At 47.4% G+C, this 26840-nt stretch overlaps 1 protein-coding gene across 4 annotated transcripts; it reads left to right on the top strand.

Moving 5' to 3' along the window:
- The first annotated feature begins 12126 nt into the window (after window positions 1-12126).
- On the top strand, window positions 12127-17921 carry LOC124279976 (scavenger receptor class F member 1-like). 4 transcript variants are annotated; one of them, XR_006899548.1, is made up of 5 exons: window positions 12127-12254; window positions 14964-15022; window positions 15702-16613; window positions 16982-17105; window positions 17723-17921. XR_006899548.1 is itself a non-coding variant. In XM_046715858.1 (4 exons), exons 1-3 carry the CDS (start codon window positions 14826-14828, stop codon window positions 16238-16240), a joined length of 627 nt encoding a protein of 208 aa, XP_046571814.1. In that variant the 5' UTR covers window positions 14287-14825; the 3' UTR covers window positions 16241-16613; window positions 16982-17106. The 4 variants fall into 4 exon arrangements, 1 of the variants encoding a protein (XP_046571814.1); XR_006899547.1 differs by lacking the exon at window positions 12127-12254 and adding an exon at window positions 14287-14848; XM_046715858.1 differs by lacking the exons at window positions 12127-12254; window positions 17723-17921 and adding an exon at window positions 14287-14848 and having other exon boundaries at window positions 14958-15022; window positions 16982-17106.
- Window positions 17922-26840: the final 8919 nt, after the last annotated feature.

Below are 26840 nucleotides of genomic sequence, written 5' to 3'. Positions count from 1 at the left end.
CTACCGCCCCTAGTGTCGTAGCCTTTCTGTTACCCTAGTTACTCGCCCCCACCTTATATCGTATTGTATGACTCCACCACCCCCTAGTGTGGTAGCCTTTCCCTAGTTACTCGCCACATAGTGTGGTAGCCTAACCCAAGCTACACACCCCCTGGTTTGGTAGCCTAACCCTAGCTACTCGCCCCCTAGTGTGGTAGCCTAAGTCTAGCTTCTCGCCCAGTAGTGTGGTAGCCTAACCCTACTTACTCGCCCCCAACCTTATATCGTATTGTATGTTTCCACGCCCCCTAGTCTGGTAGCCTTATCCTAGTTACTCGCCCTCACCTTATATCTTATTGTATGTCTCCACGCCCCCTAGTGTCGTAGCCTCACCCTAGTTACTCGGCCCAACCTAATATCGTATTGTATGTCTCCACGCCCCCTACTGTGGTAGTCTAACCCTAGTTACTCGCCCCCACCTTATATCGTATTGTATGTCTCCACGCCCCCTAGTGTGGTTGTCTTACCCTAGTTACTCGCCCCCACCTTATATCGTATTGTATGTCTCAACGCCCCCTAGTGTGGTAGGCTTACCCTAGTTACTCGACCACACCTTATAGCGTATTGTATGTCTCCACGCCCCATATTGTGGTAGCCTTTCCCTAGTTACTCGCCCCCTAGTGTGGTAGCCTAACCCTAGCTAATCGCCCCCTGGTGTGGTAGCCTAACCCTAGCTACTCGCCCACTAGTGTGGTTGCCTAACCCTAGCTACTCGCCCCCTAGTGTGGTAGCCTAACCCTAGTTCCTCGACCCCACGTTATATCGTATTGTATGTCCCAACGCCCCCTAGTGTGGTAGCCTTACCCTAGTTACTCGCCCCCAACCTTATATCGTATTGTATGTCTCCACGCCCCCTAGTGTGGTAGCCTTATCCTAGTTACTCGCCCCAACCTTTTATCGTATTGTATGCCTCCTCACCCCCTAGTGTGGTAGTCTAACACTAGTTACTCGCCCCCACCTTATATCGTATTGTATCTCTCCACGCCCCCTATTGTGGTAGCCTTACCCTAGCTTTACTCGCACCCACCTTTTAGCGTATTGTACGTCTCCACGCCCCTAGTGTCGGTAGTCTTACCCCTAGTTACTGCCCCCCACCTTTATATCAACAGACAGTATGTCCCAACGTCCCCTAGTGTGGTAGCCTTACCCTAGTTACTCGCCCCGACCTTATATCGTATTGTATATCTCCACGCCCCCTAGTGTGGTAGCCTTGCCCTAGTTACTCGCCCCCACCTTATATCGTATTGTATGTCTCCACCCCCCCTAGTGTGGTAGCCTAACCCTTGAAGTTACTGCCCCCACCTTATATATCGTATTGTATGTCTCCACGCCCCCTAGTGTGGTAGCCTTACCCTAGTTACTCGCCCCCACCTTATGTCGTATTGTATGTCTCCACGCCCCCTAGTGTCGTAGCCTTACCCTAGTTACTCGCCCCCACCTTATATCGTATTGTATGACTCCACCACCCCCTAGTGTGGTAGCCTTTCCCTAGTTACTCGCCACATAGTGTGGTGCAGAAGTTTTAACCCAAGCTACACACCCCCTGGTTTGGTAGCCTAACCCTAGCTACTCGCCCCCTAGTGTGGTAGCCTAAGTCTAGCTTCTCGCCCAGTAGTGTGGTAGCCTAACCCTACTTACTCGCCCCCAACCTTATATCGTATTGTATGTTTCCACGCCCCTAGGTCTGGTAGCCTTATCCTAGTTACTCGCCCCCACCTTATATCGTATTGTATGTCTCCACGCCCCCTAGTGTCGTAGCCTCACCCTAGTTACTCGGCCCAACCTAATATCGTATTGTATGTCTCCACGCCCCCTACTGTGGTAGTCTAACCCTAGTTACTCGCCCCCACCTTATATCGTATTGTATGTCTCCACGCCCCCTAGTGTGGTTGTTCTACCCCTAGTTACTCGCCCCCACCTTATATCGTATTGTATGTCTCAACGCCCCCAGTGTGGTAGGCTTACCCTAGTTACTTCGACTCACACCCAGCGTATTGTATGTCCTCCACGCCCCATATTGTGGTAGCCTTTCCCCTAGCTACTCGCCCCCTAGTGTGGTAGCCTAACCCCTAGCTTAATCGCCCCTCTGTGTGTGGTAGTAGCCTAACCCTAGCTACTCGCCCACTAGTGTGGTTGCCTAACCCTAGCTACTCGCCCCCTAGTGTGGTAGCCTAACCCTAGTTACTCGACCCCACGTTATATCGTATTGTATGTCCCAACGCCCCCTAGTGTGGTAGCCTTACCCTAGTTACTCGCCCCAACCTTATATCGTATTGTATGTCTCCACGCCCCCTAGTGTGGTAGCCTTATCCTAGTTACTCGCCCCAACCTTTTATCGTATTGTATGCCTCCTCACCCCCTAGTGTGGTAGTCTAACACTAGTTACTCGCCCCCACCTTATATCGTATTGTATCTCTCCACGCCCCCTATTGTGGTAGCCTTACCCTCGTTACTCGCACCCACCTTTTAGCGTATTGTACGTCTCCACGCCCCCTAGTGTCGTAGTCTTACCCTAGTTACTCGCCCCCACCTTATATCGTATTGTATGTCCCAACGTACCCTAGTGTGGTAGCCTTACCCTAGTTACTCGCCCCGACCTTATATCGTATTGTATATCTCCACGCCCCCTAGTGTGGTAGCCTTGCCCTAGTTACTCGCCCCCACCTTATATCGTATTGTATGTCTCCACGCCCCCCTAGTGTGGTAGCCTAACCCTAGTTACCTCGCCCCCACCTTATATCGTATTGTATGTCTCCACGCCCCCTAGTGTGGTAGCCTTACCCTAGTTACTCGCCCCCACCTTATGTCGTATTGTATGTCTCCACGCCCCCTAGTGTCATAGCCTTACCCTAGTTACTCGCCCCCACCTTATATCGTATTGTATGACTCCACCACCCCCTAGTGTGGTAGCCTTTCCCTAGTTACTCGCCACATAGTGTGGTAGCCTAACCCAAGCTACACACCCCCTGGTTTGGTAGCCTAACCCTAGCTACTCGCCCCCTAGTGTGGTAGCCTAAGTCTAGCTTCTCGCCCAGTAGTGTGGCAGCCTAACCCTACTTACTCGCCCCCAACCTTATATCGTATTGTATGCCTACACGCCCCCTAGTGTGGTAGAATTACCCTAGTTACTCGCCCCCACCTTATATCTTATTGTATGTTTCCACGCCCCCTAGTGTGGTATCCTAACACTAGTTACTCGACCCCACCTTATATCGTATTGTATGTCCCAACGCCCCCTAGTGTGGTAGCCTTACCCTAGTTACCTCACCTCGACCTTATATCGCTTTGTATATCTCCACGCCTAGTGTGTAGCCTTAACCTAGTTACTCTCCCCCCACCTTATATCGTATTGTATGTCCCAACGCCCCTAGTGTGTAGCCTAACCCTAGCTACTGCCCCCTAGTCTGGTAGCATAACACTAGTTCATCGCCTCACCTTATATCGCATTGATGTCCCAACGCCCCTAGTCTGGTAGTCTTTATCCTAGTTACTCGCCCCCACCTTATATCGTATTGTATGTCTCCACGCCCCCAGTGTGGTAGCCTCACCTGGCTACTTCCGGCCCCACCTAATATCGTATTGTATGTCTCCACGCCCCCACTGTGGTAGTCTAACCCTAGTTACCGCCCCACCTTATATCGTATTGTGCGTCTCACGCCCCTAGTGTGGTTGTCTTACCCTAGTTACTCGCCCCCACCTTTTATCGTATTGTATGTCTCAACGCCTCCTAGTGTGGTAGGCTTACCCTAGTTACTCGTCCACACCTTATAGCGTATTGTATGTCTCACGCCCCATATTGTAGGTAGCCTTTCTTGAAGTTATTTCGCCCCCTTAGTGTGGTAGCCTTAACCCTAGATAATCGCCCCTGGTGTGTGGTAGCTCTAACCCTAGCTACTGCCCACTAGTGTGGTTGCTCTAACCCTAGCTACTGCCCCTAGTGTGGTAGCCTAACCCTAGTTACTCGAATCCCCACGCTATATCAGACAGGCGTCCCAACGCCCCCAGTGTGGTAGCCTTACCCTAGTTACTCGCCCCCACCTTATATCGTATTGTATGTCTCCACGCCCCCTAGTGTGGGAGCCTTATCCTAGTTACTCGCCCCAACCTTTTATTGTATTGTATGCTTCCTCTCCCCAGTGTGGGTAGTCTAACACTAGTTACTCCCACCTTATATCGTATACAGACAGTCTCTCCACGCTCTCATTGTGGTAGCCTTACCCTCGTTATCGCACCCACCTTTAGCCAGCATTGTGTCTCCACGCCCCCAGTGTCGTAGTCTTGTACCCTAGTTACTGCCCCCACCTTATATCGTATTGTAGTGTCCCAACGTCCCCTATGTGGGTAGGCTTACCCTAGTTACCTCGTCCACACCTTATAGCCGCGCATTGTATGTCTCCACGCCCCATATTGTAGTAGCCTTTCCTTAGTTACTGCCCCTAGTGTGGTAGCCTAACCCTAGATAATCGCCCCTGGTGTGGTAGCCTAACCTAAGCTACTCGCCCACCAGTGTGGTTGCCTCAACCCTAGCTATCACCCCTCAGTGTGGTAGCCTAACCCTAGTTACACCGACCCCACGTTATATCAGACAGTATGTCCCAACGCCCCCAGTGTGGTAGCCTTACCCCAGTTACTCGCCCCACCTTATATCGTATTGTATGTCTCACGCCCCTAGTGTGGAGCCTATCTTAGTTACTCGCCCCAACCTTTTATTGTATTGTATGCCTCCTCACCCCCTAGTGTCGTAGTCTTACCCTAGTTACTCGCCCCCACCTTATATCGTATTGTATGTCCCAACGTCCCCTAGTGTGGTAGCCTTACCCTAGTTACTCGCCCCGACCTTATATCGTATTGTATATCTCCACGCCCCCTAGTGTGGTAGCCTTGCCCTAGTTACTCGCCCCCACCTTATATATCGTATTGTATGTCTCCACGCCCCTAGTGTGGTAGCCTAACCCTAGTTACTCGCCCCCACCTTATATCGTATTGTATGTCTCCACGCCCCTAGTGTGGTAGCCTTACCCTAGTTACTCGCCCCCACCTTATATCGTATTGTATGTCTCCACGCCCCCTAGTGTGGTAGCCTTACCCTAGTTACTCGCCCCCACCTTATAGCGTATTGTATGACTCCACCACCCCCTAGTGTGGTAGCCTTTCCCTAGTTTATCGCCACATAGTGTGGTAGCCTAACCCAAGCTACACACCCCCTGGTTTGGTAGCCTAACCCTAGCTACTCGCCCCCTAGTGTGGTAGCCTAAGCCTAGCTTCTGGCCCAGTAGTGTGGTAGCCTAACCCTACCTACTCGCCCCCAACCTTATATCGTATTGTATGCCTCCACGCCCCCTAGTGTGGTAGCCTTACCCTAGTTACTCGCCCCCAATCTTATATCGTATTGTATGTTTCCACGCCCCCTAGTGTGGTAGCCTTATCCTAGTTACTCGCCCCAACCTTTTATCGTATTGTATGCCTCCTCACCCCCTAGTGTGGTAGTCTAACACTAGTTACTCGCCCCCACCTTATATCGTATTCTATCTCTCCACGCCCCCTATTGTGGTAGCCTTACCCTCGTTACTCGCACCCACCTTTTAGCGTATTGTATGTCTCCACGCCCCCTAGTGTCGTAGTCTTACCCTAGTTACTCGCCCCCACCTTATATCGTATTGTATGTCCCAACGTACCCTAGTGTGGTAGCCTTACCCTAGTTACTCGCCCCGACCTTATATCGTATTGTATATCTCCACGCCCCCTAGTGTGGTAGCCTTGCCCTAGTTACTCGTCCACACCTTATATCGTATTGTCTGTCTCCACGCCCCATATTGTGGTAGCCTTTCCCTAGTTACTCGCCCCCTAGTGTGGTAGCCTAACCCTAGATAATCGCCCCCTGGTGTGGTAGCCTAACCCTAGCTACTCGCCAACTAGTGTGGTTGCCTAACCCTAGCTACTCGCCCCCTAGTGTGGTAGCCTAACCCTAGTTACTCGACCCCACGTTATATCGTGTTGTATGTCCCAACGTCCCCTAGTGTGGTAGCCTTACCCTAGTTACTCGCCCCGACCTTATATCGTATTGTATATCTCCACGCCCCCTAGTGGGGTAGCCTTGCCCTAGTTACTCGCCCCCACCTTATATCGTATTGTATGTCTCCACGCCCCCTAGTGTGGTAGCCTTAACCCCTAGTTACTTTCTCGCCCCACCTTATATCGTATTGTATGTCTCCCAACGCCCCTAGTGTGGTAGCCTTACCCTAGTTACTGCCCCACCTTATATCGTATTGTATGTCTCCACGCCCCCAGTGTGGTGGTGCCTACTCCTAGTTACTGCCCCCACCCTTATAGCGTATTGTATGACTCCACCACCCCCAGTGTGGTAGCCTTTCCCAGTTAATCGCCACATAGTGTGGTAGTTTAACCTGCTACACACCCCTGGTTTCGTAGCCTAACCCTAGCTACTGGCCCCCTAGTGTGGTAGCCTAAGCCTAGCTTCTGGCCCAGTAGTGTGGTAGCCTAACCCTACTTACTCGCCCCCAACCTTATATCGTATTGTATGCCTCCACGCCCCCTAGTGTGGTAGCCTTACCCTAGTTACTCGCCCCCAACCTTATATCGTATTGTATGTTTCCACGCCCCCTAGTGTGGTATCCTAACACTAGTTACTCGACACCACTTATATCGTATTGTATGTCCCAACGCCCCCTAGTGTGGTAGCCTTACCCTAGTTACTCGCCCCGACCTTATATCGTATTGTATGTCTCCACGCCCCCTAGTGTGGTAGCCTTAACCTAGTTACTCGCCCCCACCTTATATCGTATTGTATGTCTCCACGCCCCCTAGTGTGGTAGTCTAACCCCAGTTACCGCCCCCACCTTATATCGTATTGTATGTCTCCACGCCCCCTAGTGTGGTAGCCTTTTACCCTGGTTACTCGCCCCGACCTTATATCGAATCTTCGTATGACCCAACGCCCCTAGTGTGGTAGTTCTTACCTAGCTACTCGCCCCCACCTTATATCGTGTGTGTATTGTATGTCCCAACGCCCCCTAGTGTGGTAGCCTAACCCTAGCTACTCGCCCCCTAGTGTGGTAGCCTAACACTAGTTACTCGCCCCCACCTTATATCGTATTGTATGTTCCAACGCCCCCTAGTGTGGTAGCCTTACCCTAGTTACTCGCCCACACCTTATATCATATTGTATGTCTCCAAGCCCCCTAGTGTGGTAGTCTAACACTAGTTACTCGACCCCACTATATATAGTATTGTATGTCTCCACGCCCCCTAGTGTCGTAGCCTTACCCTAGTTACTCGCCCCCACCTTATAGCGTATTGTATGTCTCCACCACCCCTTAGAGTGGTAGCCTTTCCCTAGTTACTCGTCCCCTAGTGTGGTAGCCTAACCCTAGCTACACACCTCCTGGTTTGGTAGCCTAACCCTAGCTACTCGCCCCCTAGTGTGGTAGCCTAAGCCTAGCTACTCGCCCCCTAGTGTGGTAGCCTAACCCTAGTTACTCGTCCCCAACCTTATATCGTATTGTATGCCTCCACGCCCCCTAGTGTGGTAGCCTTACCCTAGTTACTCGCCCCCACCTTATAAAGCGTACTGTATGTCCCAACGCCCCCTAGTGTGGTAGTCTAACCCTAGCTACTGCCCCCAGTCTGGCAGGTAGCCTAACCCTAGTTACTCGCCCCCACCTTATATCGTATTGTATGTTTCCACGCCCCCTGGTGTGGTATCCTAACAGTAGTTACTCGACCCCACCTTATATCGTATTGTATGTCCCAACGTCCCCTAGTGTGGTAGCCCTACCCTAGTTACTCACCCCGACCTTATATCGTATTGTATGTCTCCACGCCCCCTAGTGTGGTAGCCTAACCCTAGTTACTCGCCCCCACCTTATTTCGTATTGTATGTCTCCACGCCACCTAGTGTGGTAGCCTTACCCTAGTTACTCGACCCCACCTTATATCGTATTGTATGTCTCCACGCCCCCTAGTGTGGTAGCCTTACCCTAGTTACTCGCCCCCACCTTATAGCGTATTGTATGACTCCACCACCGCCTAGTGTGGTAGCCTTTCCCTAGTTACTCGCCCCCTAGTGTGGTAGCCTAACCCAAGCTACACATCCCCTGGTTTGGTAGCCCAACCCTAGCTACTCGCCCCCTAGTGTGGTAGCCTAAGCCTAGCTACTCGCCCAGTAGTGTGGTAGCCTAACCCTACTTACTCGCCCCCAACCTTATATCGTATTGTATGCCTCCACGCCCCTAGTGTGGTAGCCTTACCCTCAGTTACTGCCCCCACCTTATATCGTATTGTTTGTCTCCACGCCCCCAGTGTGGTAGCCTTACCCTAGTTAGTTACCTGCCCCTGACCTTTAGATCGTATTGTATGTCTCCACGCCCCCTGGAGTGTGGTAGCCTTAACCTAGTTACCGCCCCACCTATATCGTATATGTCTCTCGCGCCCCTAGTGTGGTGCAGCCTTACCCTCAGTTACTCGCCCCCACCTTATATCGTATTGTAAGACCCAACGCCCCCTAGTGTGGTAGTCTTTACCCCAGCTACTGCCCCCACCTTATATCGTATTGTATGTCCGAACGCCCCCAGTGTGGTAGCTCAAACTCTAGCCACTGCCCCTAGTGTGGTAGCCTAACCCTAGTTACTGCCCCACCTTATATCATATTGTATGTCTCCACGCCACCTAGTGCGGTAGCCTTACCCTAGTTACTCGCCCCCACCTTATATCGTATTGATTGTCTCCACGCCCCCTAGTGTTGTAGCCTAACACTAGTTACTCGCCCCACCTTATATCGTATTGTATCTTCCAACGCCCCTCTAGTGTGTGGTAGCCTTACCCTAGCTACTGCCCCCACCTTATATCATATACTGTATGTCTCCAAGCCCCCTAGTGTGGCAGTTCAACCCTAAGCCTAGTTACTGACCCCACTTTATATAGTATTGTATGCCTCCACGCCCCCTAGTGTCGTAGCCTTACCCCAGTTACTCGCCCCCACCTTATAGCGTATTGTATGTCTCCACCACCCCTTAGTGTGGTAGCCTTTCCCTAGTTACTCGCCCCCTAGTGTGGTAGCCTAACCCTAGCTACACACCTCCTGGTTTGGTAGCCTAACCCTAGCTACTGGCCCCCTAGTGTGGTAGCCTAAGCCTAGCTACTCGCCCCCTAGTGTGGTAGCCTAACCCTAGTTACTCGTCCCCAACCTTATATCGTATTATATGCCTCCACGCCCCCTAGTGTGGTAGCCTTACCCTAGTTACTCGCCCCCACCTTATAGGTATTGTATGTCTCTCGACGCCCCCCTAGTGTGGTAGCTCCTTGAATCTCTAGTTACTGTCCCCTAGTGTGTGTGGTAGCCTAACCCCTAGTTACTCGCCCCTGGTGTGGTAGCCTAACCCTAGCTACTCGCCCCCTATTGTTGTAGCCTTATCCTAGTTACTCGCACCCACCTTATATCGTATTGCATGTCTCCACGCCCCCTAGGGTGGTAGCCTAACACTAGTTATTCGCCCCCACCTTATATCGTATTGTATGTCCCAACGCCCCCTAGTGTTGTAGCCTAACCCTAGTTACTCGCCCCCACCTTATATCGTATTGTATGGCTCCACACCCCCTAGTGTGGTAGCCTAACCCTAGTTCCTCCCCCCCTAGTGTGGTAGCCTTATCCTAGTTACTCGCACCCACCTTATATCGTATTGCATGTCTCCACGCCCCCTAGGGTGGTAGCCTAACACTAGTTATTCGCCCCCACCTTATATCGTATTGTATGTCCCAACGCCCCCTAGTGTGGTAGCCTAACCATAGTTACTCGCCCCCACCTTATATCGTATTGTTTGTCTCCACGCCCGCTATTGTGGTAGCCTTACCCTAGTTACTCGCCCCCACATTAAATCGTATTGCATGTCTCCACGCCCCCTAGTTTGGTAGCCTCACCCTAGTTACTCGCCCCCACATTATATCTTATTGTATGTCTCTAACGCCCCCTAGTGTGGTAGCCTTACCCTAGTTACTCGCCCACACCTTATATCATATTGTATGTCTCCAAGCCCCCTACTGTGGTAGTCTAACCCTAGTTACTCGACCCCACCTCATGTCGTATTGTATGTCTCCACGCCCCCTAGTGTGGTTGTCTTACCCTAGTTACTCGGCCCCACACTCATAGCGTATTGTATGTCTCCACCACCCCCTAGTGTGGTAGCCTTTCCCTAGTTACTCGCCCCCTAGTGTGGTAGCCTAACCCTAGCTACAAACCCCGTGGTTTGGTAGCCTAACCCTAGCTACTCGCCCCTAGTGTGGTGGTAGCCTAAACCCAGCTACTGCCCCTAGTGTGGTGTAGCCTCTAACCCCTAGTTACTGCCCCAACCTTTATATCGTATTGTATGCCTCCACGCCCCTAGTGTGGTAGCCTTACCCTAGTTACTCGCCCCCACCTTATAGGAGTAGAGTTGTATGTCTCCCCACGCCCCTAGTGTGGTAGCCTCCTACCCTAGTTACTCGCCCCCAGTGTGGTAGCCTAACCCTAGTTACTCGCCCCTGGTGTGGTAGCCTAACCCCAGCTTACTGCCCCTATTGTTATGAAGCCTCAACCCTAGCTACTCGCCCCCAGTGTGGTACCCCAACCCTAGCATACTCGCCCCACCTTATATCCAGTACAGTATGGCTCCACACCCCTAGTGTGGTAGCCTAACCATAGTTACTCGCCCCCTAGTGTGGTAGCCTTATCCTAGTTACTCGCCCCCACCTTATATCGTATTGTATGTCTCCACGCCCCTAGTGTGGTAGCCTAACACTAGTTACTCGCCCCCACCTTATATCGTATTGTATGTCCCAACGCCCCCTAGTGTGGTAGCCTGACCCTATTTACTCGCCCCCACCTTATATCGTATTGTAAGTCTCCACGCCCCTAGTGTGGTAGCCTTACCCTAGTTACTCGCCCCCACCTTATATCGTATTGTTTGTCTCCACGCCCGCTAGTGTGGTAGCCTTACCCCAGTTACTCGCCCCCACCTTATATCGTATTGCATGTCTCCACCCCCCTAGTGTGGTAGCCTCACCCCAGTTACTCTGCCCCCTGTTCCTTTTATCGTATTGTATGTCTCAACGCCCCTAGTGTGGCAGCCTTACCCTAGCTTCTCGCCCCCACCTTATATCGTATTGTATGTCTCCACGCCCCCTAGTGTGGTAGCCTCAACCTAGTTACTCGCCCCTACCTTATATCGTATTGCATGTCTCCACGCCCCCTAGTGTGGTAGCCTTACCCTAGTTACTCGCCCCCTAGTGTGGTAGCCTAACCCTAGTTACTCACCCCCTGGTGTGGTAGCCTAACCCTAGCTACTGGCCCCCTAGTGTGGTAGCCTAACCCTAGCTACTCGCCCCCTAGTGTGGTAGCCTAACCCTAGTTACTCGCCCCCACGTTATATCGTATTGTATGGCTCCACACCCCCTAGTGTGGTAGCCTAACCCTAGTTACTCGCCCCCTAGTGTGGTAGCCTTATCCTAGTTACTCGCCCCCACCTTATGTCGTATTGTATGTCTCCAACGCCCCCTAGTGTGGTATCCTAACACTACTTACTCACTCCCACCTTATATCGTATTGTATGTCTCCAACGCCCCCTAGTGTGGTATCCTAACCTTAGTTACTCGCCCCCACCTTATATCGTATTGTATGTCTCCACGCCCCTAGTGTGGTAGCCTAACAGTAGTTACTACTGCCCCTCCTTATATCGTATTGTATGTCTCCTCAACGCCCCCTAGTGTGGTAGCTATTCCTCCACCACAACCTAGGTCAGTGGACATGATTTCATCACAATCGTTGAAGTTTTTGTCGATGACGTTGTGCCAAGATGGGTCTCGAATAGTGAATGAGAGAGTTGAGTTTTACGCCGCACTCAGCAATATTCCAGCTATATAATATCTGTAAATTATCGGATCTGGACCAGACAATCCAGGGATCAACAGCATGAACATCGATCTACGCCATTTGGATGCGATGACATGTGTGAACCCAGTTAACGAGCCTGACCCGATCCTGTTAGTCGCCTCTTCCGACAAGCATGGGTTACTGAAGTCTCATCCTAACCCGGAAGTTCACGGGTAGGGTCTCGAATAGTGACATGATGCGAGATTCATAAGCCGTCTGACGTGAAACTGCCAAATCGGTGGCAATTTTGTATACTCCCGTTTTCCACGCACTTGACAACAACAGATGATTCTTGGTAAGTATACTTTACACTACATCGTGTTTGTGCTGTTGCTGTGATGTGAAGTAGATGACAACGGCAGATAATTTTGGTACTACATCGTGTTTGTGCTTGCTGTGAGGTGTAGTAGATGACAACGGCAGATAATAATTTGGTTAGTATAATTTTACACTACATCGGGTTTGTGCTGTTTGTGATGTGAAGTAGATGACAACAGGCTTGGTTATATACTTTTACACTACATCGGGTTTGTGCTGTTGTGATGTGTAGTAGATGACAAGGGCAGATAAGTCTTGGTTAGTATACTTTACACTACATCGGGTTTGTGCTGTTTGTTATGTGAAGTAGATGACAACGGCAGGTCATACTTGGTTATCCTGACTCTACTGGGAAAGTACTCGTAAATGCTTAGTTCGTTTCCTAAACATACTGCTGTATGTTTTATCAGGAAAAGAACTTAACACCGAAAGAGAAACGACAATAATTTTATATAATACGTTCCTTCTAACTCATGTGACATCAGTAAGAGGATGGAATAAAAATAAAACAAGGAATTCGTGCGTGTGTGTGAAACATTGAACAGTATAATGTCGGGTGTGATTCAATCCGTCGTGGTTGTTGCAAACCTATTCCCAATTTGATTCTCCACAATATAACCGGGGACTAACGTTATGTTTGTGTATATTGGCGTAGGCATGTCCTTCCTCCGTCATGCCACCAGATATCCTGACTGTCATAACAGATATCCTGACAGCGTCGATCGCAACTACCCACAGCAGAGAGAGTGAGTCCCTGGTAGTGTAGTACAGCGTTGATCGCAACTACCCACAGCAGAGAGAGTGAGTCACTGAGTAGTGTAGTACAGCGTTGATCGCAACTACCCACAGCAGAGAGAGTGAGTCCCCGGGTAGTGTAGCAACTACAGCAGTAGAGTGAGTCACAGCGTTGATCGCAACAACCCACAGCAGAGAGTGAGTCCCTGGTAGTGTAGTACAGCGTTGATCGCAACTACCCACAGCAGAGAGAGTGAGTCACTGAGTAGTGTAGTACAGCGTTGATCGCAACTACCCACAGCAGAGAGAGTGAGTCACTGGTAGTGTAGTACAGCGTTGATCGCAACAACCCACAGCAGAGAGAGAGAGTCCCCGGGTAGTGTAGTACAGCGTTGATCGCAACAACCCACAGCAGAGAGAGTGAGTCACTGAGTAGTGTAGTACAGCGTTGATCGCAACAACCCACAGCAGAGAGAGTGAGTCACTGAGTAGTGTAGTACAGCGTTGATCGCAACTACCCACAGCAGAGAGAGTGAGTCCCTGGTAGTGTAGTACAGCGTTGATCGCAACTACCCACAGCAGAGAGAGTGAGTCACTGAGTAGTGTAGTACAGCGTTGATCGCAACTACCCACAGCAGAGAGAGTGAGTCACTGAGTAGTGTAGTACAGCGTTGATCGCAACTACCCACAGCAGAGAGAGTGAGTCACTGAGTAGTGTAGTACAGCGTTGATCGCAACAACCCACAGCAGAGAGAGTGAGTCACTGATCGTAGTGTAGTACAGCGTTGATCGCAACTACCCACAGCAGAGAGAGTGAGTCCCTGGTAGTGTAGTACAGCGTTGATCGCAACTACCCACAGCAGAGAGAGTGAGTCCCTGGTAGTGTAGTACAGCGTTGATCGCAACTACCCACAGCAGAGAGAGTGAGTCACTGAGTAGTGTAGCACAGCGATGGCTGACTACCCACAGCAGAGAGAGTGAGTCACTGAGTAGTGTAGTACAGCGTTGATCGCAACTACCCACAGCAGAGAGAGTGAGTCCCTGGTAGTGTAGTACAGCGTTGATCGCAACTACCCACAGCAGAGAGAGTGAGTCACTGAGTAGTGTAGTACAGCGTTGATCGCAACTACCCACAGCAGAGAGAGTGAGTCACTGAGTAGTGTAGTAGCACAGCGATGGCTGACTACCCACAGCAGAGAGAGTGAGTCACTGAGTAGTGTAGTACAGCGTTGATCGCAACTACCCACAGCAGAGAGAGTGAGTCACTGGTAGTGTAGTACAGCGTTGATCGCAACTACCCACAGCAGAGAGAGTGAGTCACTGAGTAGTGTAGCACAGCGATGGCTGACTACAGAGAGAAATATCACTCACTTACTTGAGGCTAACATTCCAGCTCAATAATGATATTCAGGTAATGGCGAGAAAGTTAGTGATCCTTCAAATGTGTTGTTTTGGTTGGGGGAAAATGTGATTCTCCCCTTAATAATTGGTTGGACATCTTCAACCAACCATGGAGTACTTTCGTTTTGTGTTTATAAAGATGAACTCCAAATGGGTGAAACTGGAAGGAGAGTCTGCCGCTACACACAACCATGGGACCAGGAGACGACTCGCACAGTCTGCAACAAACAGACACATCATACAGGTCGCCTTGACATTGCTCTCTATTGTTTTGGTGCTCTATCAATGACTATCATTAATTACCAGGAAGCCGAAACAAGCTGCTGACCCTAACAGTGAAACTAGTGTCAGCCAATCCAGTATCGGGCCTTCAAACAAACACATTGTGCATATCGTGTTCGAACGAGTGAGGATGTTTAATAGGTATAGTCAAAAGTAAGTACATTTTTTCGTTTTTAGTTGCGGATGTTGTTGAAACTATTTGTTGAGTCCTGCCTTCCAGTGCATGAACAAAACCGAACTTTCGTCAACATTTCTCTTGAAGTTTCAGGTACACCATGCCATTCCTTCAGCTCGTAGTCACGGCGCACATAATCATTTACTCACAAGGTAAGGAATGAATGAGTGGGTGTACAAGTAAGTCGTGTTATCATTTTGTGAGTGAGGTAGTGAATGGGTTTAGTTTAATGGAACTTCTAACAGTTATGAGTCGACGTGTAAATCTGATCATGGAAGCAAAGTCTGATCTATGATGCATGCCACCTTGGCGAAAGCCATGAACATTGTTCTTACCTAGAATCTGGGATTCCAAGCCATAAACATAGGTTCCTGGCAGGAAGGCTTCATATCAGCGTGGTTGTGTATGTTTCAAATGCAGACTGTAAGCAGGGTATGTAATCTGTTCATATTCATTACAGTTATTATGGTTACGTCCAAGTACAAGTATTAGCTATTGGTTCTGTCTTCACATGCACAGGACTTTACAGACACTTCGTAATCTGACATCTCTCGCTTATGCGTTGATTGAAACTGCTTCATTTGGGGATCTGTGGTACATCTAACCTACTATATGTCACTGGATTGAGAAATGTCTTTTGGGGATCCTAGTATTTAATTTCATGACCATGTGGGCATATAAAGCAAGACCGCCATGATCCTCTCACATATTGTACAGATGTATTGCTCAAGACGATGGTAACTGTATACAAGTAGAACTTATGAGCACTTCATAAATATGTTTAAGATTAGTCAGTTTAAGATTAGTCATATTTGGGGATTATATTCACAGGTGCTAAATGTCCCGACACCCAGCATTGTACTGAGTGTGATGAACAGACAGGTCGATGCAGTACCAAGTGCCACAGAGGATATTTCGGCCCCAACTGCCAGGATGTTTGCAGCAGCAGGTGCAGGTACCACACGTGTGAGCTGCTCCCTGACAAAGGTATTGGGAGATGTACTGATGGTTGTATACCTGGATTCCAGGGTCTCACCTGTCAGAGGCCATGTGACACTCTCAAGGTAGGCTGTACCAGGTGCCCAGGTGGATGTGATGGGGAGTATTGTCAGGTGGCTGGAGCCTGTTTCTCTGGTTGCAGCCACTCCTACTACGGAGCAGGATGTAAGACATGTTCCAGCAGATGTAAGTCCTGCAACAAGATCACAGGCACCTGTGAGGAGTGTCACCCTCCTTATTCTGGAGTAGAGTGTGGACACTCATGTGAGAACTGTGTCGGAGGATGTGAGAGTGGCTGTAGAGAGGGATGCAGACAAGGTTTCTATGGGGACGACTGTACTGAAGCATGCAATGACACCTGTCGATCCTAACCCCTCCCTGACCACGGGTGGACAATGTCCAGATGGAGATTCGTGTCCACCTGAGTGCCACAGCCAGACTGGCGAGTGTGTCTACGGTTGCGTTGATGGCTGGTATGGCCGGAAGTGTTCACGGCGATGCAACTCTAACTGCCAGCACCAGAGGTGTAACCAGGCAGGTGCGTGTGTTGTAGGATGTGGGAAATGCCTCAAGGAAGCATGTAACACATCCTGTATCACTGGGTGTGACGGGTGTGCTGGTGGTGTTTGTGATGTGACATCCGGGGCCTGTGTACAGGGGATGCAACTCGACTGGATCCAGGTGCGGCGAACACTGTACAGACAACTGCCGGACATCTGATTGTCCGTCTGGATCGTGAACCAGGTACACATCTTCAGTCGTAGGTAACAGATCTCGTACATGTGACACAGACGTAAAATAGTTATGTTCACGATGTTCTGTATTCTTCCGCCTATGTGTTCAAGTCCTTTCAAAATGTTACATGTCACGCATGTCAACGATGACAAATCGCATGTCATGGAGCTTTGTTCTAAATATTGATATTGATTACAACAACAAAGATAGTAACAATAAATACTAGGAATATCCCAACCATCTTTGCTGCATCTGCAACTAATATCACGCAGACAATTATGGTGATTTTAATGCGACCTTGATTCCCTGTTTTGCGGTGTGATTGCTTCGTAGACAACTGTGAAATGTGTAAGTATAACTATTGATTCATCTTCCAGGGGAACCTGTGTCTGGTGCGTCTAACGCCGTCACGGTCACATCGGTGGTGCTTTTCGTCTTCATCCTCCTGACTGCATGTACCGCTGGCTACATCTGCTATCGCAAAGGAATGTGTCCCACACGGTCAGTTGACATTCGCAACAGGATTTTGAGCTAGCAGTATACTCAGTGGTCTACCACGATGACTGCAATGCCATTTAGAAAGTGATCAAATGTAACATATGTTATGTTTGGGATTTCACTTTCGGGTTAATCCGCGGGTTAGGCGGCTGACTTTGTGTGCTGGCGATTGGGTACCTGACTCTGAGGGTGTGAGTTCGAATCCCGGATGGAACTCGACTCAAAACGTACTAGAATAATCCTAACTACAACATACTAACGATGATGTCTGACAGTCATCGTAGCAGAGTTATGTCCCATGGTCGTGTGAGATTCCGATTATGTTGGCATTCTGCCTGAATGTTATTCTCAGTTTGACAGTCTGCTCTCCATGGGTTTAACACAGGGTTCCTGCATCACTTTGAGTGCGGTGTAAACCTCACCCATCCACACTCACTAATGACAAATAAGTAGAATCTAATATGTACACAGACTAAAGCATAGTAATGTAACTTATCAGCTTACGTTCAGCTGTCGTCCATTGCCCCATCAATCTCCCCGTATGTTGTTAATCGTATAATATACTTCAATCATGTACATAGAGAAAAATATCCAATAACCTTAAAATGGGATTGTTACAGGAATAAAGTTGATGATCAGAAACTGGAAGCTAAGCTGGAGCAGGCTGACATCCCCATCCACGACTACCTGGACCTACATCACTACGAGGACATCAGAGAGGAGGACATTGTGGAACCAGACCAGAACCACGGCACCGGTAGGGAGGAGGCTCCAGGCATTCCTGTTGTAGCAGACTGCTTCCCTGGAGAACTGATGACTGGTGTCAAGGATAAGTCAGGAAGAGGCTCGTACACTGAACTTAGGAAGGGCGGCCATGTCTCTCGTCCTAGATCGTCTGTCGGGTACATATCGCCACTTGAATAGGAGAACCAGTTGCGTCTATCAACCCTTGACAAGGATGTCAGTTGTATCTATCAACCTTTTACAAGGACATCAGTTGTGTCTATCTACCCTTGAGAAGGACATCAGTTGTGTCTATCAACCCTGACAATGACATCAGTTGTGTCTATCAACCTTGACAAGGATATCAGTTGTGTCTATCAACCATTGACAATGACATCAGTTGTGTCTATCAACCTTTGACAAGGATATGAGTTGTATCTATCAACTCTTGACAAGGACGTCCGTTGTGTCTATCAACCCTTGACAAGGATATCAGTTGTATCTATCAAACCTTGACAAGTATATCAGTTGTGTCTATCAACCCTTGACAAGGATATCAGTTGTGTCTATCAGCCCTTGACAAGGACGTCCGTTGTGTCTATCAACCCTTGACAAGGATATCAGTTGTATCTATCAAACCTTGACAAGGACATCAGTTGTGTCTATCAACCCTTGACAAGGACATCAGTTGTGTCTATCAACCCTTGTCAAGGACATCAGTTGTGTGTTATGAACCCTTGCCACTGACTTCAGTGTGATGTTGTGAGCTCTGTTTGAAAGTAACATAGGAAACATAATATACATATTGACTATTCATAAGGAAATCGGTATATTACAAGATTGTTTTCTTCCTGTGTGCGCTAACTCTCATGTGAAACCAGTCTATCTCAAGCAAAGAAACTGTCTGCCCTGTGATTTGTCTGTTCTTGTCACATCCAAGTGACATAGTTCACTCAAGATCCACACTGTAAGACTATAAAAATGCGCACGCGTCCGTACGCGCGTGCGTGCGTGCGATGCGTGTGTGTCCCTGCGGCCCTGAGTTTTTAAGTTGTAATACTTTACACTATACAGACTCAACTCTCTTCCTGTCTTCCAGAGTGAGGGATGAAATGATTACTGGACGTGTGTGGCTTCCTATCAGACAGGCAAAGTTGTACTGGTGGCAAGCATAATGTATATGTGTCAATCATCGTTTTAAGCGTAATTTCATTCCATGAACATTTGTATGAACACTGTGTTTGTACAAACTGTCCCTGTGTCACATAATGTATCACTAAGAGCAGCCACATTCGCTGGCATCATCACCCATCCATCGGGATACCCGTTTTAAACGTAATCGGACATTGAGGCAATAGATTTCTGAACAAGCTGAACTATGTATCGACTTCCCATACATAAATGTATGGGGTCTGAACACAAAAGGTTAAGGGGATTGTCTAGCGCTATCACAACTTACAATACATCAAATCATACATATGTTAATTTCTGGAACATATGTTTGTAAATAAATATACCGATTTGAAAACCTTAAAGATACTTTAGTACACATTTGTTTATCAGCTTTCCTTGTGTATTTAATTTATAAGCCTAAGTTCTTATTGGACAGTGGTGAATTGGTGGCACAGGCGTGTTAGTACGGTATACAATTCAGTGGATTTAGTTGTGTTAGGATTGGTAGTATTAATGTTGCTGCGAACACAACTTGGGTGAGTTGTGTTCTACATGGCTGGGCAAAGCTCCGAGTGATGCGGGTACAGGAAACCAGCAACCTACGGATATCACAGATCATGAGGCAGGCAGGTCGGATTCGAACACAATCACTTATATCTGGCACTCTGGATGTAACTTCTGTCAAATGTGTCACCCTGTCCACGCCCCGCATGTTGAATTGTGTTTATACTGAACGGTTCACGGTTTATGTGACTACACGTGTGTACATATTCTCATTATCAACGTGTCTCCATTAAATTTAGCAAATACATATCTGCCGCGTAAAACAATTTCTGTAGTAACTTAATAACATGCCCGTGTAAAATATTGGCAAGGCAGTAGCTGTACTTTACAGTAAAATCTTTGTAGCCAGTGTTCTGTATGTTTTGTTTACCATATCATCATGCTGTGATTATATCGTTTGTCTTCTGACTTGAAGTACTTTACTCTGAATATACACTAAACAGTGAAGCTGTATCGTGTGTGTGGACTTCAGGAGGTTCTAGTATGGTATGATCAAGTATATTTTGTGGGAGTGGCCACAGCTCTCAATGTCGGAGCTTGTTCCTCCTACCATGTGCCACCCAGTGTTGTTTTTTACTATTAGTAAACAGCTTACGCACTCTCACTCACTTACCCAACCAACCAACAAAACACTCACTCTATCACATTGTGACGGGTGTCCACCGTCTATTTCATCCCACTGGAGAGGGTTGAATAAACGATTCTGGGCCCAATGTTCACAGTGAAACAGTTTATGTTTATTCAGTTTTATTCATGCCTGTCAAGGGCCCCTCCCTATGACAGGACAACAGTGAAACATACACTTAGCTGACATTTGGATCTGGGTCACGAGTCATGCACTATAATTATATCTCCCGCTACCGACAGAATCACTCTGTCACCCGCATGAAGGCCATATTGGGTATACATGGATCTTATGTACGCTTTGGTTACAATTGTCAGCTATAGCAAATGTCACTTGAAATGTCCAAACTAACTAGATGTTTACCCGGCCCGGCGGTGGATAAAGTCAACTATGTGTACTTGCTGTCATCTGTGTGTCAGTATTACGAGATTGCTTGTACTGTGTTGATCGTCGTGAGGCTAAACTGTATCAGCCCTTAGTCTGCGCCTGGTTTCATGGCTCTTAGCAAGAACGAAAGACAGTCTGTGCCTGGTTTCATGGCTCTTAGCAGAACGGAAGACAGCCTGTGTCTATTACAGGGAGGAAGGTATGATCCATAAAGGATCTCCTCCATGTGGCAAGGAAGGAGAATGCACAAGGGGCATTTCCTATTTTTTTTTGAAAAATATTTACCTTTTAAATTATACATTGTTTTAATTATTTGTTTTCAATATATATATATATATATGGTATGTATGGATGTATGGATGTATGATATTGATATTATTTGTGTTTGCATCATACATTTGATGTTCGGGGTGGTGGGGTTTGCCCTAGGGATAATAACGTCTCTTCCCTCCCTCCCCTCACCTCTTAAGACCACATTGAAGATATGTACAAACACGCACGCACGCACATACATAGTTCGCCCTACCTCAAAAATTCCTGTAACAGACATCATCACCACCACCATCATCATCATCATCATCATCATCATCATCATCATCATCATCATCATCATCATCATATTTTGGATATTCCATACTACAAACATGCATCCATGTCCACAAAGACCATTTACCCCACCCGTTCACTATTCTATTGATTCACCGTATTGAACCGTAACAGTACCCCCACAGCAATGTCAGCGCATGCATGCAATGTGACACGTATAGTATTGTACACAAATCGTCTCCCTGTTTCACAATACCGAAAGTAGTAGGGTATTTGTAAACACCACAGATCAATCGTTTTGTTAGCGACATGTCTGGACGTGGAAAGACTCCGGATGCATCAGACATTCATCTTGTACTCGTGAGTGTGTTTTGACTATATTCAATTTGCTTTAGCTCAGCTTATTCCTCGTCGCTAACGATATTACTTGGACGTGACATTTCAAATCGGATCAAGTGGGATTTCCCCATTGGGTGAATGTATCACGGGTCTGGAATGTTGGTCTTTATTTCTATGTTATGTCATTTGGTCACTCGTCACATCCACTGAGACCAACTAAAAGGTTAACCAGTAGATGGAGCAGTAAACACCACACGGTGTATAACTACGATATCTCAGCTGAGGTTACGTGTATGTTCTGAGTAACCAAAGTGAAAGTGAAACAACAGCTTTCCAACTGCGTTGTTTGTATCATCTCATGACGTCCTGGGGAAATACATCAGTAAGTGTACACATTGTTCAGTGTTTGTATTATCTCATTTGTTGTCCTGGGCATACATCAGTAAGTGTACACATTGTTGCAGTGTTTGTATTATCTCATGATGTGCTGGGATACCATGAGATAATACAAACACTGAGCAATCAATGTGCACTTACTGTGTTCCCAGGACGTCATGAGATGATACAAACAACGCAGTTGGAGCTGTTGTTTCACTTTCACTTTGGTTACTCAGAACATACGTAACCTCGGCTGAGATATCGTAGTTATGCCGTGTGTTGCCCATCTACTGGTTGCTAGTTGATCTCGAAATGTGATGACTCTTATAAATGAACCAACATTCAGAACCATGACAATCACCAATAATCCCCACCGATCGATGTACATCAATATCGTCCAGCGACGAAACAAAACTGAGCTAAAGCGAACTATAGTCAAAACACACTCAGTAAGATAGTCATCGGAATAGCTTTCCACGTCGAACTGTAACCAATAACGACCATTCTGGTGTTTACAATACCTACTTCATTTATTGGCTGAGAACATTTGTCGACTATTCTACTTCCGTCTACATGCATCGCATATTCATTGCTAATATTCAATACGAAGAAACGAGTAATATTAACTTTATGAACATGAATATGTTGCTAATATCGATATCAAACTATGATGATGATGATGATGATGACTGACGATGATGATAATGACTGATGATGATGATGAAACGATGATATGATTACGGAAGTAATAACAACAAATTGGGTAGATGTTTGTGTAATGATGATGATGAATGAAAGGAGGAAGGAAATACCTTTACCTGTAATCTTCGCTATAATCAATACTACCTACACACACACATCCATATCCACATACCATATATATATATATATATTGAAAAAAACAAACTGTCAACCTGTTAAAAGGTATTTTTTTCGCATTCTCCTTCCTTGCCATGGAAGATGCTTTATGGCATACCTTTCTCCTGTGTTGTGATGCAGGCCATCTTCGTTCTTTGCCAAAACAATGAATTCTTTGCTTAAACGAGCACGAACAATTTCACCATTTGATACGTTTCTTTAATCACAATACTGACTGCACAGGCTGATTGTTATAACCCATCTGATTGAATGAACATTCGGTAGCAATTATGACCAAAGCGTACGATCCATGGCGCTTTTAACTATGACTCGCGGTGATGATGGCAGGCTTGAATAATCGGCTAACGTATGTTTCACTGTTGTCCCGTCGTGACGCCGAACGAGCATCGATGGTACTATTGGTTTATTGGGCCAGAAATCGTTTATTCGGCTTACTGCTTCCGGTCAATTTTCCATCTGTCAATGATGAAACGATATTTGTTGTTGGTGAAATGAAGTGCGTATGTTTACTTTAATAGTAAAACTGGCGCGGAGTGACATCGGGAAGAACTTCGATGACCACTCCCAAATATACTTGATCATACCATACTATCTGGTCACGCACGCGATGCAACGCTGTTTGGTATGTTATATTCGAGTAGCTTCAGTCGAAGACAAACGTATAATCTGGCATGATGATATGGTAAACAAACATGCAGAACATCGGCTTCGCACTTTGTAAAGCGCAACCTGCTACAATGCGGTATATTGACAATGACCTTAAGGCTATCGATTGCGTTGATAATGTTAATAATGTGTGTGAAGTCACATGAAGCCATTGAACATAATATAATGCGGGCACATTTGTTTGAGATTGTAATGGGTGATGTTCGTCCATTTACCAATCCGTGATTCTTTACTATACGCCCGGCTACATCAGCGTACAACTCGCAGGTTAACCGTTCGCGTAACGATAATATGATCTAACGCAACTAAATCCGCGAACAGCGCGCAACTATTACGCTACTGTTATTCAACTGAGAGCAGCTATAAAATTAAATGCACAAGGAAAACTGACAAACTAAATGTGTATGAAATTGTCTCTTTAAAAGACCGAAATCGACCATATTTACTGAAGCATAACGTTCAGTTAATGTAACCTTGTTGATGTATTGTTGCCAATGACCAGCGCTGAACAATCACTTCCAATTTACTTTGTGTCTGAACTAACTGCGACGGAAATCGATACATGGTCGACGTTTCGTAGCACTCATTAAAACGAGTGACGGATAGTGATGACCGTAATGACTTTAATATTGATGATACGTGATACGAAACGTCGTGCGTAGGTATTACGTTTAAAGCGATGATTGACTACGCTACGCTAACGCCGCATTGACTTTGCTGTCTACGCGTCAATATTCATTTCGTCCCGCGAAGACGAAAGTCGCTGCTGAATAATGAGAATATTACGGCTTAAAACTCGGTGCTTTCAGGACACACACGCACGCGCGACTGGTGCGATAACGTACATCAGTCTTGATCGTGGATAACGGTGTTTAAAATAACTTGGTGGCGACGAATCGTCGTTGAACGGTTTCTTTAGCGAAGACGAACTTCGGTCTGCATGATGGCACTTGCAGGCAACAATATACCGTTTCGCCAATGAACAGTCGATAATGGCATATTATGTTTCACCATGTTACTTTCAAACGGAAATACGACATCACTGGTCGATGACGAAATTTCATAACACAACTGACAGGTTGATGAACACAACTGATGTCATGATCACGGGGTTGATGGAAACGCAAACTGTCGCTGATCGAACGACGGAGCTACCAACTTCGGGGTTGACCGAACAACGGTCTTCAATGAGGCTTTGATAGTACAACTGATATCACCCCGATAAAGTTACGATAGACACCACAACTTCGATGCTCCGCCTGTCGTCGTCAGCGATGTCGAGAGGACCGATAACAAACCGGACGATCTTCGTCAAAAGGATGCGATGAAGATCACCAACCATTAAAAGGTTGGTGGCGTCATCATTCATCAATGAGATTGATAATTACAACTATATCTTTTGTCAAAGGTTGATAACAACTGATGATAAACCGATAGGGTTGACCAGGCTGCAACTGATAATCCTTCGAATGAATCAGATTCCGCAAACCTGGTCATAACAAGGACGATGAACGGCAATCTGTCGAAGGACGATAACAATTCTCTATTCGAAGTGCGACGATCTGAAGAGTTTTATTTCTCTTTCTAACATCGCGCACCGGTCATCGGTTCTCCGAGGCTGTCTGCTACAATTGTATGATCCTACCATAGCGATTTCGATCAAATTCCGTATTTCGCAAACAGTCCGGTAACCTGCTCAACGCTTCCAGTTTCTGTTGCATCGGCGCTGTTCTAACAATCCCCGTTGGAGCCATTGAATGATTGGTATGTTCACAACGCTACGAATGGGCAATGAACGCTGATAGTTACGATACCCGATCTGGTATTGCGCTTCGGAGTTCTGCCCGGCGATCATTGATATTTTCACGCTTTCCCTCTTTATTTATTCCGCTCCATTCCATTATTTGTCCATTCCTTCCATTCTTTACATTTGTCTGTCCACCTCAAGTCATGCACAAATCCCTTCCAGGCCAAGCATAACCCTCTTTTGTCCTTGGCTTTCACTGTGCTCCATCCTGTTCCATTCTTCCTTCCTTATTTCCATGTTTATTTCATGTCCATTTCAGTTGTCCTTCTGTCCACTCCTTTCTTCCATTGTCCATTTCTGTGCTTCACTATTTTCTTTATTTATTCCTTCTTTCCATGTTTATGCATTGTCCATCTTTCTATTCCATTTTCTTTCTTCCTCTTCTTCCATTTAACCCTTCCATTTGGTGTCCATTGTCCATTCTGTCCATCATTCCTTCCTTGAATGTCCTTTTCCATCCACCCCTGTGATACAGGGCTGTATTTCTTCACCCCTATTTCTATTTTCAGTGTTTGTGCCTCCTTTCCATGTTTCACCATTTCTGTGTTTGTGTCTCCATGTTCTCCTGTTGTGTCCTCTTCCTTCTTTCATCTGCCTTCCTTTCTCATCCATTTGTGTTTCCACAGGGTTCTGTGATACTGTTTATCTGCTCCTTTCCACCTGTGTTCCATCTGGCTTCCTTGTGTCTGTGTTGTGTCCATTCCTCTCCTTTTCACGTGTGTGCCACTGCCTCCTTTTCACAAGTGTCAGGCTGTTCCTGTGGCTGTGTGTTGTGTTTGTTCCTGTTTGTGTCTATTTCTGTGTCGTCTTGTCTCCATCTGTGGCTGCTGTGGTCTTCCTGTCCATGGTCATGTGTCTGTGTGTGGGGCGTGTCTGTGTGTGTGGTTCTGTCGTCTTCCTGTGTGATCATGTTGTGTGTTCCTTGGGGTCCTTCCTTTGTCCTCCGTTCCTTGTGTGTGTGTTGTGTGTGTGGTCGTGGTGTGTCTGTGTCCATGTGTTCCTTGGTGGTGTGGGGCGTTTCCTTCGTGTGTGTTCCGTGGTGGTGTGTGGTCGTGTCTGTGTGGTGTGTGTCCTTCACTGTGTTTCCTCTGTGGCCAGACTCCGCTGTGCCTGGTGGTCCGTGTGTCCTTCCTGCTGTGGCTGTGTGCTCGGCTGCTGTGGTGTTGTGTGGTCCACTCGGCTTCCTGTGTGTCCTTCCGGGGTTCCTTGTGGTGGAGTTTCCTTGCTGTGGTGGTTGATCAGCTCACTGTGTTGATCCTTCCGGGCTGCTGTGTTGTGTGTTGCGATCCTTCCGGGCTGTGTGTGTTGTGCGTCTTCCTTTGTGTCCTTGTGTGTTGTGGTGGTCCTGTTCCTTGTCTGTGTGTCATGTGTGGTCCGTTCTTCCGCCACTGGGTGTCCTCCTGTGTGTCTGTCTCCATGTGTGTGTGTCATGCTGGTGTTCGATTGTCCATCCTTTTCTGTGTCTGCCGTTGTCCTGTGTTCTTTCCTCTGTGTGTCCTTTCGGTTGTCGGCTGGGTCGGGTTGGGGCTGTCCTTTCCGTTGTCTGTCCGTCCATGTGTGCTGGGGCCTTCCTGTGTTGTCTGTGTGTGTCCACTGTCCATGTGTGTGTCCATGTGTGTGTGTGTTCGGTGGTCTGATAGGTGGATTGGTC

The sequence above is a fragment of the Haliotis rubra genome, unplaced genomic scaffold, assembly GCF_003918875.1.
Source record: "Haliotis rubra isolate DU_JTF1 unplaced genomic scaffold, ASM391887v1 Scf2599, whole genome shotgun sequence".
Taxonomy (NCBI): domain Eukaryota; kingdom Metazoa; phylum Mollusca; class Gastropoda; order Lepetellida; family Haliotidae; genus Haliotis; species Haliotis rubra.
Note: the sequence above shows the minus strand (reverse complement) of the source record. Positions and strands in the feature narration are given on the sequence as shown.